Source organism: Spermophilus citellus (assembly GCF_964194105.1).
Source record: "Spermophilus citellus genome assembly, chromosome: 10".
Lineage (NCBI taxonomy): Eukaryota > Metazoa > Chordata > Mammalia > Rodentia > Sciuridae > Spermophilus > Spermophilus citellus.
Window position 1 is genome coordinate 60,306,719 of NC_138197.1, and position 17,004 is coordinate 60,323,722.

Below are 17,004 nucleotides of genomic sequence, written 5' to 3' on the forward strand. Positions count from 1 at the left end.
TTATTACATATATAGAGCCCAATTTTTCGTATCTCTGGTTGTATACATAGCATATTCGCACCAATTCGTGTCTTTATACATGTACTTTGGATAAAAATGCTCATCACATTCAACCATCATTAATTACTTCATGCCCCCTTCTTTACCCTCCCACCCTTCTGCCCTATATAGAGTTCATCTATTCCTCCCATGCTCCCTCTCCCTATTCCACTATGAATCAGCCTCCTTATATCAGAGAAAGCATTTGGCATTTGGTTTTTTTGGGGGGGGCGGGATTGGCTAACTTCACTTAGCATTTTCTTCTCTAACTCCATCCATTTACCTGCACATGCCATGATTTTATTCTCTTTTATTGCTGAGTAATATTCCATTGTGCATATATGCCACATTTTAAAATCCATTCATCTATTGAAGGGCATCTAGGTTAGCTCCACAGTTTAGCTATTGTAAATTGTGCTTCTATAAACATTGATGTGGCTGTGTCCCTGTAGTATGCTGTTTTTAAGTCCTTTGGGTATAGACTGAGGAGAGGGATAGCTGGATCAAATGGTGGTTCCATTCCCAATTTTCCAAGAAATCTTCATAGTGCTTTCTATATTAGCTGCATCAATTTGAAGTTCCACCAGTAGTATATGAATATACCTTTTACTCCACATCCTCAAATTGGCACTATTTGCTAATGATATCATTCTATACCTATAAGACTCTAAAAGTTCCACCAGAAAACTTCTAGAACTAGGAAATGAATTCAGCAAAGTAGCAGGGTATAAAATTAACACCCATAAATCAAAGGCATTTCTGTATATCAGTGACAAATCCTCAGAAAGAGAAATGAGGAAAACTATTCCATTCTCAATAGCCTCAAAAAATAAAATAAAATAAAATAAAATAAAATACTTGGGAATCAACGAAACAGGTGAAAGATATATATAAAATGAAAATTACAGAACCCTAAAGAAAGAAATCAAAGAAGATCTTAGAAAATGGAAAGATCTACCTTACTCCTGGATGGGCAGAACTAATATTATCAAAACAACCATACTTCCAAAAGCACTATGCAGATTTAATGCGATTGTGATCAAAATTCCATTGACATTCCTCATAGAAATATAAAAAGCAATCATGAAACTCATCTGGAAAAATAAGAGACCCAGAATAGCTAAAGCAATCCTTAGCAGGAACAATGAAGCAGGTGGCATCACTATATAGACCTTAAACTATACAACAGAGCAATAATAACAAAACAGCATGGTATTGGCACCAAAACAAACTGGTAGACCAATGGTACAGAAAAGAGGACACAGAGACTAACCCACAAAACTACAATTATCTTATATTAGACAAAGGTGCCAAGAACATGCATTGGAAAAAGATAGCCTCTTCGACAAATGGTGCTGGGAAAACTGGAAATCCATATGCCACAAAATGAAATTAAAACCCTATCTCTCATCATGCACAGAACTCAACTCAAAATGAATTAAGGACTTAGGAATAAAACTAGAGACCCTGCATCTAATAGAAGAAAAAGTAGACCCTAATCTCCATCATGTGGTATTAGGCCCCAACTTCCAATAATAAGACACCTGTGGCACAAGAATTAAAATAGAAAATCAATAAATGGGATGGAGTCAAACTAAAAAGTTTCTTCTCAGCAAAAGAAATAATCTGTGAGGTGAATAGAGAGCCTACACTTTGGAGCAAATCTTTACCCCTCACACATCAGATACAACACTAATCACTAGGGAATATAAAGGACTCAAAAAGCTAGACACCAAACAAACAAACAAAAAACCACAAGTAACCCAATCAATAAATGGGCCAAGGACCTGATCAGTCACTTCTTAGAAGATGATATACAATCAATCAACAAACACATGAAAAAATGTTCATCATCAATGGCAATTAGAGAAATGCAAATCAAAACCACTCTAAGATTTCTTCTCACTCCAGTCTTTCATCAGTATTTTATAATTTTTGTTGTAAATGTCTTTTGAACTTAAGTTTATTCTTAAGTATTTTATTTTTATTTTTATTGTTGTAGCTATTGTGAATGGAATGCTTTCATTATTTCTTTTTCAGTAATGTCATTATTGGTGTATATAAAAGTCACTAAATACATAAATAACAAGCAATGAGATGTAGTTATATGTTGATTCTTTTTTCCTATTACTATACTGAATTGATTTTTCAGTTCTGATGTCTTTCTTCATTTTTTTAAATTTTATTTGTGCTTTGTAGTTATATATAGTAGTTATGTTCATCCTGATAAACTCTTACATGCATGGAATTTGATTTCAGATCACGTTTCTCTCTACCCTCCTACCTCCCTCCCCTTCCCCATTCTTCTTCTTCTACAATGCTAGACTTCCTTTCATTTGTGTATTTATTTATTTATGACAGCATAATGCATTACAATTCTTATTACACATATAGAGCACAATTTTTTTATATCTCTGGTTGCATACAAAGTATAGTCACACCAATTTGTGTCTTCATACATGTACTTTGGATAATAATGACAATCACATTCCACCATCATTAATAATCCCATGCCCCCTCCCTTCCCCTCCAACCCCTCTGCCCTATCTAGAGTTTGTCTATTCCTCCCATGCTCCCTCTCCCTATCCCATATGAACCAGCCTCCTTATATCAGAGAAAATATTCGGCATTTGGTTTCTTCTCAGCAAAAGAAACAATCTGTGAGGTGAATAGAGAGCCTACATCTTGGGAGCAAATCTTTACCCCTCACACATCAGACAGAGCACTAATCTCTAGGTTATATAAAGTTTGGATAGTCTTTTGGTGGAGTTTTTAGGTTTTCCTATGTATAGAAATGTATCATGTACAAGCAAGGAAGTTTGACTTTCTCCTGTGCTGTTTGTATCCCTTTTATTTCCTTATCTTGCCTAATTGCTCTTACTAAAACTTCTAGTGCTATATTGAATAAACACAAGGACAATGGACACTCCTGTCTTATTCTAGATCTTAGGGAAAACACGTGCAGCTTTTCCCCATTCAGTATGATGCTTTCTATGGGTTTTTACCACCTTTATTATGCTGAAGTACAATCCCTCAATATCTAGTTTGTTCAGGACTTTTATCATAAAGGGTCATTGAATTTTATATCAATTTTTTTTCTGCATCTATTGAGATGATAATATGATTATTATCATTCATTCTGTTAGTTTTTTAAAATTGATTTGTACATGTTGAACTATCCTTACATCCCAGGGAAGAAACCAGCTTGATCATAGTGAATGATCTTTTTTTATTTGGTGTTGAATTAGCATTAGTGCTGTAAAGTTTGGTAAAATTCAGCAGTGAAGCCATTCAATCTTGGGCTTTTTTTTGGGGGGGGACATTTTTTATTACTGATTCAGTCTCATTACTTCTTATTGATCTATTTAGATATTTTTTATGTCCTCATGTTTCAGTTTTGGTAGGTCCTATGTTTACAGAAAGTTGCCCATTTCTTCTAGGTTTTCCAATTTCTTAGCATATGATTTTTCATAGTAATCCCTAATGATCCTTTGCATTTCTTTCGTATTGATTGTACTATCTCCTTCTCTATCTCAGATTTTGTTCATTTGGGTCTTCTTTTTGTTTTTTTCTTTGTTAGTCTATAGATTTATTAATGTTATCTTTTTTAAAAAACTCACTCTTGGTTTCATTGATCTTTTGTACTTTTTAAAGTGTATTTATTTCTGCTCTATATTGTTTCTTTTGTGTTTGGTTTGTTCTTTTCTAAATCCTTGGGATACATGGATAAGTTGTTTATTTGAAAATTTTCTTTTTTCTTTTTTTTTAACTAATTGCTATAAACGTTCTTCTTATCACTGTTTTTCCTGTATTCTTTAAATTTTGGTAAGTTATATTTTCATCTGTTTTGAGAAAGTTTTAAATTTCTCTTTTGTATTCTTTGATAACAAGTTGTTAATTCAAAAAGTTGTTAATTCAGTCTCCATGTATTTATATAATTTATAAATTATAAGAGTCTTTTATTGGCTTCTAGTTTTATTCTATTATGATCAGAAAAGATACGGGATATGATTTAATTTTTTAAAAAATATTTTTATGTATAGAGGGTCACAATACCTTTATTGTATTTAATTTTTAATATGGTGCTGAGAATGGAACCCAGTGCCTCATACATGCTAGGCAAGCATTCTACCACTGAGCCGCAACCCCAGTCCTGATTTCATCTTTTAAAATATGTTAATACTTGTTTTGTGGACTTTCAGTATATTATTTTTTATTAAATAAATTTATATGTGCTGGTGAAAGAATGTGTATTCTGAAGCTGTTGACTAGAATGTTCCATAATGTTAAGTCCATTTGATCTATAGTATGGTTTGATTCTGATGTTTCTTTGTTAATTTGTTTGTCTGCAAACAGATTTGTTCTGTCCATTGATGAAAGTGGGTTGTTGAATCCCTCACTATTATTGTAATGCAGTTTCTCTTTCCACTTAGATCTAATAATGATTATAACATTAGGTGCTCTGACATAGATGCATCTAAATTTAGAATTACTCTCTCTTCTTCTTGAATTGATCACTTAATCATTATATGGTGACTATCTTTGCCTCTTTTTACAGTTTTGTTAGATTTAAGTATACATACTCCTGTTTGTTTTAAGGTTTAATTTGTTTTGAATGTAATTTTCTATCCTTTCTCTTTCAATCTGTGTGTTTATTTACTGGTTACATGAGTTTCTTGTAGGCATTGTATTGTTGGGTTTATTTCTTTATTAATCTATTCAACCAGTCTGTCCAGTTTTTAATTGGAAACTTTAGTCTGTTTACATTTAAGGTTATCATTGAAAAGTAAGGACTCTTGTTATTAACTCTTGTGCTATGGGTGTCCTATTAAGGAATTTGGAGCCCGACCCCACAATATGTAGATCTGATCCAACTTTTCCTTCTATCAGACGCAGAGTCTCTGATTTGATATCAAGCTCCTTGATCCATTTTGAGTTAACTTTTGTGCATGGCGAGAGAAAGGGATTCAGTTTCATTTTGTTGCATATGGATTTCCAGTTTTCCCAACACCATTTGTTGAAGATGCTATCCTTCCTCCATTGCATGCTTTTAGCCCCTTTATCAAATATAAGATAGTTGTAACTTTGTGGATTAGTCTCTGTGTCCTCTATTCTGTACCATTGGTCCACCCGCCTGTTTTGGTACCAGTACCATGCTGTTTTTGTCACTATTGCTCTGTAATATAGTTTGAAATCTGGTATCGCTATACCGCCTGATTCACACTTCCTGCTTAGAATTGCTTTTGCTATTCTGGGTCTTTTATTTTTCCATATGAATTTCATGATTGCTTTATCTATTTCTACAAGAAATGCCATTGGGATTTTGATTGGCATTGCACTAAACCTATAGAGAACTTTTGGTAATATCGCCATTTTGATAATGTTAGTTCTGCCTATCCATGAACAGGGTATATTTTTCCATCTTCAAAGATCTTCTTCTACTTCTCTCTTTAGGGTTCTGTAGTTTTCATTGTATAAGTCTTTCACCTCTTTTGTTAGGTTGATTCCCAAGTATTTTATTTTTTTTGAGGAGATAGTGAATGGAGTGTTTTTCCTCATTTCCATTTCAGAAGTTTTGTCACTGATATACAGGAATGCCTTTGATTTATGCGTGTTGATTTTATATCCTGCCACTTTGCTGAATTCATTTATTAACTCTAGCAGTTTCTTTGTAGACCCTTTTGGGTCTGTTAAATATATTATCATGTCATCTGCAAATAGTGATAATTTAAGTTCTTCTTTTCCTATTTTTATGCCTTTAAATTCTTTTGTCTGTCTAATTGCTCTGGCTAGTATTTCAAGAACTAAATTGAATATAAGTGGTGATAGAGGGCATCCCTGTCTTGTTCCAGATTTTAGACAGAATGCCTTCAGTTTTTCTGCATTTAGGATGATGCTAGCCTGAGGTTTAGCATATATAGCTTTTACAATGTTGAGGTAAGTTCCTGTTATCCCTAGTTTTTCTAGTGTTTTGAACATAAAGGGATGCTGTACTTTGTCAAATGCTTTTTCCTGCATCTATCGAGATGATCATATGGTTCTTGTCTTTAAGTCTATTGATGTGGTGAATAGTATTTATTGATTTCCGTATATTGAAGCAGCCTTGCATCCCAGGGATGAATCCTACTTGATCATAGTGCACAACTTTTTTGATATGCTTTTGTATTCGATTTGCCAGGATTTTATTGAGAATGTTTGCATCCAAGTTCATTAGAGATATTGGTCTGTAGTTTTCTTTCTTTGAAGTGTCTTTGTCTGGTTTCGGGATCAGGGTGATGTTGGCCTCATAGAATGAATTTGGAAGAGCTCCTTCTTTTTCTATTTCTTGAAATAGCTTGAAAAGTATTGGTATTAATTCTTCTTTGAAGGTTTTGTAGAACTCTGCTGTATACCCATCCAGTCCAGGGATTTTTTTGGTTGGTAGTCTTTGATGGCTTCTTCAATTTCTTCCTTTGTTATTGGTCTGTTTAAATTGTGTGTGTCTTTCTGACTCAATCTGGGCAGATCGTATGACTTAAGAAATTTATCGATATTTTCACTATCTTCTATTTTATTGGAATATATGGTTTCAAAATACTTTCTAATTATCTTCTGTATTTCTGTAGTGTCTGTTGTGATATTGCCTTTTTCATCCTGTATGTTAGTAATTTGAGTTCTCTCTCTTCTTCTCTTCTTTAGCATGGCTAAGGGCCTGTCGATCTTATTTATTTTTTCAAAGAACCAACTTTTAGTTTTTTCAATTTTTTCAATGTTTTTTTTTTTGTTTCAATTTCGTTGATTTCTGCTCTAATTTTAATTATTTCTTGTCTTCTACTACATTTGCTGTTGTTTGGCTCTTCCTTTTCTAGGTTTTTGAGGTGTAGTGTGAGTTCATTTATTTATTTATTTTTTTTTTTGAGGAAAGAACTCCAAGAAATGAATTTCCCTCTTAAAACTCCTTTCATTGTGTCCCATACATTCCGGTATGTAGTGTCTGTATTGTCATTTGTCTCTAAGAATTTTTTTATCTCCTCCTTTATGTCTTCTGCAACCCATTGATCATTTAGTAACATATTGCTCATTTTCCATGTGATGTAGGATTTTTCCTTCCTTCTTTTATCATTGATTTCCAGTTTCATTCCATTATGATCAGATATGGTGCATGGTATTATCTCCATGCCTTTATATTTACTAAGAGTTGCCCTATGGCATAATATATGGTCTATCTTTCAGTAGGATCCATGTGCTGCTGAGAAGAACGTGTATCCACTTGATGATGGTTGATATATTCTATATATGTTGGTTAAGTCTAGGTTATTGATCGTGCTATTGAGTTCAATAGTTTCTTTATTCAGCTTTTGTCTAGAGGATCTTTCTAATGGTGAGAGCGGTGTGTTATAGTCACCCATAATTATTGTGTTGTAGTCTATTTGACTCTTGAACTTGAGAAGAGTTTGTTTTATGAATGTTGCAGCTCCATTGTTTGGTGCATACAAATTGATAATTGTTATGTCTTGTTGGTGGATGGTTCCTTTTAACAGTATATAGTGTCCTTCTTTATCCCTTTTGATTAACTTAGGTTTGAAGTCGATTTTATTCGATATGAATATGGCCACTCCTGCTTGCTTCCGAGGGCCATGTGAGTGATATGATTTTTCCCAACCTTTTACCTTCAGCCTGTGTATGTCTTTTCCTATCATATGAGTCTCCTGAAGGCAGCATATTGTTGGACTTGTTTTTTTGATCCAGGTTTTTTTGTTTTTTTGATCTCTTGATTGGTGAGTTTAGGCCATTAACATTTAAGGTTACATTTGAAATATGATTTGTACTTCCGGTCATGTTTATTTATTTATTTATTTTAGTTTGGCTAGTTTTTACTTTTTGGTTGTTTTCCTGCCTCTTTACTGAGATACCTCCTGCTGTTAGTTTTGGGCACTATTTTTCAATTCCTCTTCTTATAGTATTTTGCTCAAAATGCTTTGCAGTGCTGGTTTTCTGGCTGCAAATTCTTTTAGCTTTTGTTTATCGTGAAAGATTTTAATTTCATTGTCAAATCTGAAGCTTAATTTTGCTGGCTACAGTATTCTTGGTTGGAATCCATTATTTTTCAGCGTTTGAAATACATTGTTCCAGGATCTTCTCGCTTTCAAAGTCTGTGATAAAAAATCAGTCGTTAACCTAATTGGTTTACCCCTGAATGTAATCTGCCTCCTTTTTCTCGTAGCTTTTAATATTCTCTCTTTGTTCTGTATGTTGGCTATCTTCATAATTATATGTCTTGGAGTTGGTCTATTACGGTTTTGAATGTTTGGGGTCCTGTAGGCTTCCAGGATTTGGCAATCCATTCTATCTTTCATCTCTGGGAAGTTTTCTAGAATTATTTCATTTAATAGGTTGTCCATTCCTTTGGTTTGATTCTCTATGCCTTCTTCTATCCCGATGACTCTCGAATTTGGTTTTTTTTTTATGACATCCCATATCTCTTGAATAGATTGCTCGTGGGATTTAAGCATCTTTTCTGTGTTGACTATATTCTTTTCAAGTTGATAAACTTTGTCTTCATTATCTGATGTTCTGACTTCTACTTGATCTAGTCTATTTGTAATATTCTCATTTGAGTTTTTAATTTGGTTTATAGTTTCCTGCATTTCTAGGATTACTGTTTGATTTTTTTTAAGATCTCTATCTCCTGGTAAAGCTCGTTCTTTCCCATTTGAATTTGTTTGTTTAACTCATTTTCAAAATATACTTTTATTGCTTGGACTTGCTGTCTCATGTCTTCTCTAATATTCCTATCAATCTGAGTTAGGTATGCCTTGAGTTCTTTCCCTATCCATGTTTCTGATGCTTCTAGGTCCTCCTGTAGATTTAAGTTGTCCTGCATTGTTTGTATTCCTTTTTTCCCTTGTTTTTTTCATGATGTTCACGCTACTTTCCAGCTCTATTTGATTGCTGTGTTTCTGCTCTCTTTTATAAATTTGTTTTGGTTTTTTATATCTCTGTTGTCTCTCCTTTGTGTTGGTAGACTATGCCTGCTAAAGTGGATTTCACTGGGAAGGAATTCTGATGGCCGAGCTCAAGTGACGTCACCTCTCTGCTATGGCGGGCCCCAGGCTCCTTGTTGGGGTGTCCGAATGGGGGGGTGGTATTGGACTGTATCTGGTTGGTTTCAGCTCCCGGATGCAGGCGGCCGGGCGGTCTCCAGCCGCCCAGTCATGCTGGCAGCCGGTGGGCGATCGGTCGCCAGCAGGCGGGCGGACTCCAGCCGCCCAGTCACGTGTACAGCGGGTGGGCTGTCGCCGGCAGGCGTGTGATCTCTAGCCGCCCAATTGTGGGGTCGGTTGCCAGCGGGCGTGCGGTCTCCAGCCACCCAGTCGCGCAGGCAGCGGGCGGATGATCGGTCGCCGGTGGGCGTGCAGTCTTCAGCCGCCTAGTAGCATGGGCAGCGGGCTGGCTGTTGCTGGCGGGCAGGCGATCTCTAACCACCCAGTCGCAGTGGCAACGGGCGGGCTGTAGCTGTGGGTGGGCAATCTCTAGCCGCCCAGTCGCAGGGGCAATGGGCCGGCTGTCACCAGCAGGCAGGCAGTCTCCAGCTGCCCAGTCGCACAGGCGGGTGTGCGGTTTCCAGCTGCTCAGTTGCAGGGGCAATGGGCCGGCTGTCGCTGGTGGGCAGGCAATCTCTAGCCGCCCAGTCGTGCAGTCGGTCGCCTGCGTGGGGTGGACTCCAGCCGCCCAGTCGTGAGGGCCTGGCCTCTAATCCCCTGGTTTCTCCTGCTAGTCCTGGTTTCTCCTGCTAGACCAGATTTCCCCTGAGTAATGCCTCTCGGCAGTTCAAACTGTACTCTGGGCCTGCCTTTTGTTGGGCGTGGAGGGTGGCTATTGAGAACCCCGGTACTCTATTGTTTTGATTTTTTCTGCTTGCCCCTCCCCCCGCGCTGGCAATACAGGTTTCCTTTTCCCCGCTGATGGGAGGGGGAGTTGAAGGTCGGGTGTCTCTAGTTTTCCCCGTGTCTTTATGCAGGCTTGCTCTGATAATCCCTCCCCTGGAGAGCCTAGGAGAGATTTTATGCGAATTCTCCGATGTTTGGGAGATGAGCTGAGTAACACGCACCTGTTTTATTGTTGCAATCTGTCAGAGAGTGGCGGTGGTTACTTCAGCTCTCCAAGATGGTGGCCGCTGGTTTCCTTGGTGGAGTTTCCGTCGTGGGGGATAGAACTGTACTGCTTCCTTCCCCGTCTGAAATCCCAAACTCAGTTCAGGGCTCCGTGAGTGCTCAGGTGGCAGGATTCCACAGAATCTGCAGCAACGTTTCTTCTTGCTTGCTGGTCGCTTCTTGGTGGCTCCCCGCTGTCTGTAGCTGCGGGGGGGGGGGGGCGCGCGGATCAGTCAGCCTGGATCTCCAGTCGCACAGTTGGCTCGTGTATGAGACTCAATAACCGGACCTCGGTGCTGGAAATCCTTCCTGTAGGTTTCGGTGCACCCCCATTTTGCTGTAAGTTCCTAACAAGATAGTTTTTTTTCGTTCTAACTTGTTATTCACCCGTGCAGTGGCGTGGTACATGGGGTGTGATGCACTGTATTCGCCATCTTGGGAATCCTTTATTTTATTTTTATGTGGTGCTGAGGATCGAACCCAGCAACCTGCGCATGCCAGGCGAACGCGCTACAGCTTTTGGCACATCCCCAGCACTGTTATATGTTTTTTTATTGTCCAGATCTTTTAGTGAATATTTCCTCTAAGCATGCTTAAAATACCTTTAAAAATGATAATGTACATTTATAGTGTGCTTTATAACTTAGGAGGTCTTTTTCCTTTGTTCTCTCATTTAGAGTAATAGATATTTCTCTGGTACAAATGGTGAATATTATTACTATGTATTGTGTCCTTTAGTATAAAATATTATTCTGACTAAAACATCAATAAGATGATCCATATTGATAAATAGTATAGAACCATAGCTATGGGCATTTATTGGCAAAACTTTAATTTCCTTCTCTTAATAACAGAATTATTTTATTTCTCTCTACCCCAACATATGGCTTGGTGCCTGGAGCACAGCTGCTGTCCATTAAATATTTACCTTAAAAATAAAATTGGAAATCTGAGTTTTATCAGTCTATATGTTTCTTTTTAAAATTTCTTTGGTATGTCTAACTTCTGGAACAGCCCAATTCAAAATAAATTTGTAGTCACTGGCAATCAAATTTAAAAACTTCTCTTTTCCTAGTTTTTTCCTATCTTAGCTTTGATTCTTTTATACAAGTTTAACTTAACCTAGAATTAATATATCTATATTAGAAAAGAGCTTATAGTTTATCTAATATTCTTTTTTATTATTATTAGTTGTTCAAAACATTACATAGTTCTTGACATATCATATTTCATACATTTGATTCAAGTGGGTTATGAACTCCCATTTTTACCCCGTATACAGAATCACATCGGTTACACATCCACGTTTTTACATATTGCCTTACTAGTGTCTGTTGATTGATTTTCATCTAATTCACCTTATCTCTTTGCTTTATTACTTATATGCACATTCATACCTATACCTTCATTAGGAAATTTATAGTTGTTTTTGTATACTTGTTAGGTTGAGAAATACCTGGTATAATGTCCTTATAACTTTGTGATTTTATGGTTTTACATGGGATCACTTTTCTATAAATGTCTTCTAATTATCTTTCTCTGGTTAAATGGAGAGCAGCAGTGACATACTCTGGTTGCCTATGTTATTTGCTAGAATTTATTATAGAAGAACCACTACATATAGGTCATTCATAGTTTCTTTTGCTAATATAAAAATAAATTGAGCTATGCACTCACTTTTCATGTTGAAATACAAAACTGAGCATAGATTAATTTTACACAATAAAAGATCGTTAGAGTCATTTGGAGAGCACATTTGATGAATTTCCATCTGAAAGAGTATTATTTACTTAAATATAAAAATAGAAACATAATACAAGTAAATGTTAGTAGCTACTCAATAAAAATATTTAAAAATATGTTCTCTAAAGTTTAAGGATAGTATTTATAAATGAAAATTATCTGTGCTTTTCTTAATAAATATGTTTTAATTTATCTCAAAGTCTAGGAAATGGGAATTTCCTTTCTAAAAGATCAGCAATAATGATGAGTGAGGATTTTGGGAACATGGATAAAAGAAGACAGTCAGATTTCATTATTGAAAAACAGTCAATACAACAAATCTGGGGAGAAAATGGAAAAGAAGTTTCAAGTTTTCTGGAGAATGTGAATGAGCCAACACATAGACTTCTGTCAGAGAATTGTGACTCTTTTGTTCCTCAAAATATGATAAATTTATTAGACCTTGATCAACAAAGGATAAAGAAAACCTTTGAAAAATGTGGCTATGATAGTTTAGGGGATATTTGTTTGGTTACAAGTTCGGATGAAAACCATTCCATTGATGGAAACAGAAGCATTTTTACAGCTCCAGAGTCAACTTTTAGTAGTTCTACTTTAAATAAAACAAGTTATCCAGAAAAACATCAACCAAACAGGAACTATCAGAAAAAGCACAACAATAATGAAATAAATGATTTTGCTACATGTTTTGAGGAGGATTGTTACCTGATCAGCTCTGAAAAGAAAGGTTGGTATTGTATGTGGAAAATGTAAAAATCTATACTTCATCAGTTTTAATATACATATTTGTATATCTTAGGTATATGTCCACACACATACAGTGAGCCCTTCATATTTGTGGGCTCCCCATCTGCAGATTAAACCAAATGATTGACATAATTTAAAAATAAAATTGCATCTGAGCTGGATGTAGTAACGCTGCTGTAATCCCAGCAGCTTGGGAAGCCTAGGCAGGAGGATCACAAATTTAAAGCCTGCCTCAGTTATTTTGTGAGGCCCTAAGCAACATGGTGAGACCCTATCTCAAAATTTAAAAATGAAAAGGGCTGAGGGTGTGGCTTAGTGGTTAAGCACCCCTGGGTTCAATCTCTGGTACCTAAATAAATAAATAATTGCATCCAGATATAGATATGTTTAGCATTTTACTTAAAGAATTCAATATTATAGCTATTTATATTGCATTTCCATTTTATTGGATGTTCTAAATAACCTAGAGATGATATAAAGTGTATAGGAGGATCTATGTAGCTTATATGCAAATACTAAACCACTATTATTGAAAAACCATTATTATCTGAAAGACTTGAACATCCATGGGTTCAATATGTGCAGGAGTGGCAGAGGGAGATCCTGAACTAACTATACTGTATATATTTATATGTATGTTTCTGTGTTTGGAGAAATATGAAACCAGAAATATAATGATGATTAGGTGACATTGTAGACTAGTGATCTCTCTGTGTGCCATGCTAATATGTTTTGTATTGAAAAATGATAATAGACTGTGTTAAATTTTTAACACACACTTTCACTTTTGAAGGAAAACTTTTCAATGTTTACCAAGAGATAACACCACAGAAAAATATCCAGGAATATCCAGTGAACTCTATGTAAGTTTTTAGGTAAATCTGGAGAATGTAAATTAGGATGTAGTATATAGAAGTTTGAACTAATGCAAAGTCAGGTAGGCATACTACTGTCAGAGGGTGAGCAACCTGGTTATAATGATGTGTTACTAGTAATCACATTCTTGATATTATCACCATAGTGGAAAGTATGGTATACATATTTGCCAACTTCCAAAATACCTTCTTATCTGAATATTAGTTTTGATTTTGATTACATTTGAGAAATTTTCTTAAGTTCTTAAGAAATTTGGGGCTGGGGTTGTGGCTCAGCGGTAGAGCACTTACCTAGCACATGCGAGGCCCTGGGTTCGATTCTCAGCACCACATAAAAATAAATAAATAAAGATATTGTGTCCAACTACAACTAAAAATTAAATATTAAAAAAAGAAATTTCTATGGATCAGAATGTCAGTTTGTGAATTTACATTAAGAAACTGAAGCATCACATATAGAAATGGTTAAAAGCATGAAAGTCCTTCTTTTTCTTTTGCCTTCCATAAGAAGATTGCTTGGTTGTTTGAGAGTCAGAACAGAGAGTAACAGAACTTATAGATCAGTGGCATATGCAAGCATCATCAATTTATGAAACAATTTGTGATCTAGGAATAAAACATACCCCTTATTGTCAATATTTACCTCTCAGAGACTCCCTCTCCTCTCTGTGTTCAGGATTACTATCTCCTCCATTCCATTATTGTTGTATTTTTTCCTATATGAAAACAATAATCTTCCCCAGATCTTGCTACTAGTGTACAAATGTTCTGCATTTAAGAAGTTAAAAGCTTTATGTACATCCGTGAAATTCTGATCCTGTGAAGACTTTATAACAAAAGAGACTAAACCTTAGAGATAAAATAAATTTTTCATGGTCACACACTCACACTAGACTTGGAATTCAAACAACTGACTTGATATTTTCAGTTACAGTTTTTCAGTGTTTAAAAACACTGGTGAAAACTCACGTTAGATCTTGAATTTTAAATGTATTTATGAGAGTGACTTAGAAGATGTTTTCCAAACTTGGTTGCAGATCCAAATTTACTTGAGAGAGTGATTTTAAAACTACAGAGGGCAAAGTTTTACATATACTAATAAATAAATAAGCTCCTTGGCATGGAGTTTATGAATCTTTGTTTTAAAAATACCTCTTATATAATTCTAATTTGGAGCCAAGTTTTGAAACCATAATTTAGAACAACAACTTTCAGAGGAAGTAAAGTAAATTTTAATACTGTCTTTTTTATAACCCATAGGGGCAGTGTCCCTTTGCAAGAATTGTATTCTAAACAATCCTGGGATTTAAGACTTGGTGAGGTAAAATGCATTGTTACATTATTTTTCTAATTTAGTCAGTTTGTGTTCTATAATATTTTAACATAATGACTTACTTTGATTTAAGTTTAGCTTTTATTTATAAATTTCTTTTTAGCTATACTCTTTCTTATATCGGAAAATTATAGCTGAATCTAGAAATAAAAACACCTTTTTAAAAACTATAATGTTCTTCATTTGAAACAAACAAATCTCGATGCATTTTAAATATAGTATAAAATATTTTCCAAGATAAAACCTCTTTAGAATTAAGTGTACAAAACATCTATAAGCCTTGGTTATGTAATGTTATAATCCCTGTTATGGTTTGAATGTTAGGTGTCCCCAAAAAACTCAAGTATGAGACAATGCAAGAAAGTTTAGTGGAGAAATGATTCTGTTATGAGAGCCTTAACCCAGTTAGTGAATTAATCCCCTTATGGGGATTAACTGAGTGGAATCTGGAGGTGGGTAGGATGTGGCTGGAGGAGGTGGACCTTGAGGGAGTGGGTTTGGGGTATATATTTTGTATCTGTAAGTGGAGCATCTCTGTCTGCTTTGTGATCATTATGTGAGCTGCTTCCCTTTGCCATACTCTTCCACCATGATGTTCTGTCTTACTCCAAGCCCCAAGGAAAGGTGCCAACTGTCCATGGACTGAGACCTATAAACTTTTTCCAAATAAACTTTTCCTGCCCTATAATTCTTCTTGTCAAGTCTTTTCGTCACAGCAGTAAAAAAAAAAAAAGCTGCCTAAAACAATCCTTCTTCATAATAATTTTAGAGAGATTAAATAAATTGTTCACAAACACTTGATTCAGGATTCAAACTACTGTCTTATCTGATTTGATATTCTCAGCTATATTGTTTCCCTTTTTTCTCCATTAATATGTAATTGAATATTATGAATTCATTATCATACATTGACTATCTCCAATGCATTGGGGATACAAAGGTTAAAAACAGTCTTTCTTTTAACAAAGATTACATTGTTATGCATTTGACTGCAAGGGACAGATATGGAAGGACATGGAACCTATCTTTAAGAAGTTTTTGTCCAGTAAATAGAGATAGAAAATCTAATGCATTTAGATTAATTATTCTAATTGTAGTTCGTACAAAATCAGTGATAGCCTACTGAAAGACATCACTAAGTTTTGTGGTTAGTCAGGAGGAAGATGTTATAGGTAAGAAAACTTCTGAGCAAAAACTCAATAAATTTGCTGAATGGAGTAAATGTCTGGAAAGAAGACACAATATAAATAGAACCAAAGATATGAGAGACTGTATCTTGCTTAAGAAACTTGGAGTACCTGTCTCATTCTAGTTACTGTTATTGCTAGTATTTGTAAATCATGAGGGGTCTAGCATGAGATAATTCCGGATAATTTAAAAGAGCAGATCATAAATGATCTGTATGATATTTAATAGTTTAATTTCCTATAAGTAGTAATGAGAGTGGTGTCTTTTATAAAAAACATACACGTAATACAAGACAATGTATAATATAATATATAGCTAGCAATATATATACATATGTGTGTATAGTATTAAAACCAGAAAACATAAATGCAGCAAGAAGCCCATTTAAGAAGAAGAATAGAAGATAGAATTTCTGATCATGTCAAACATGAAATTTTGCTGGGCAAGCATTGTGATGTGAGGTGTCCTATCTTGGGAGAATAGGGCAAGTTCCTTGAATAACTTAGTTTCTTCTCAGTTGAAAAGATCTTCTTTGTTATCCTTTGTGAACATATTTTAGAAATATTTTGAGTTGTAGATGGACAAAATACCTTTAGTTTAATATTTATTTTTATGTGGTGCTGAGGATTGAACCTAGTGCCTCACATGTGTGAGACAAGCACTCTCCCACTGAGCTACAACCTCAGACCATGTATGAACATTTTTGAAGTGGATAATGGAGTTCATGCATGCCTTGAAGTCTGTATAGCTTTCCCAGTTGATCAAGTTTTCTATCACCACTCCTTTTTCTTCTTCTTGAAGTTTGGGGCTTGAATGTTTCAGGAATTGAACAGAAAAGACTTTTTAAAAGATGAAATAGTTATAAGGTTCAAGAAGTGGCTCTGTTCCACATATTTATTCAGGGCTTCAACTTTGTGGATACTTGTCTTTAACTAGTGTTCCCATG

The 17,004-nt window shown here is 35.4% G+C and overlaps 1 protein-coding gene across 1 annotated transcript in view; it reads left to right on the forward strand.

The window, feature by feature from the left end:
* Positions 1-17,004, forward strand: part of REDIC1 (regulator of DNA class I crossover intermediates 1) — an 80,602-nt gene that overhangs the window by 51,866 nt on the left and 11,732 nt on the right. The window contains exons 8-10 of the mRNA XM_081311442.1: positions 12,116-12,642; positions 13,456-13,525; positions 14,798-14,858. Coding sequence (XP_081167568.1) covers positions 12,116-12,642; positions 13,456-13,525; positions 14,798-14,858 — 658 coding nt within the window. The remainder of the gene's footprint in view (positions 1-12,115; positions 12,643-13,455; positions 13,526-14,797; positions 14,859-17,004) is intronic.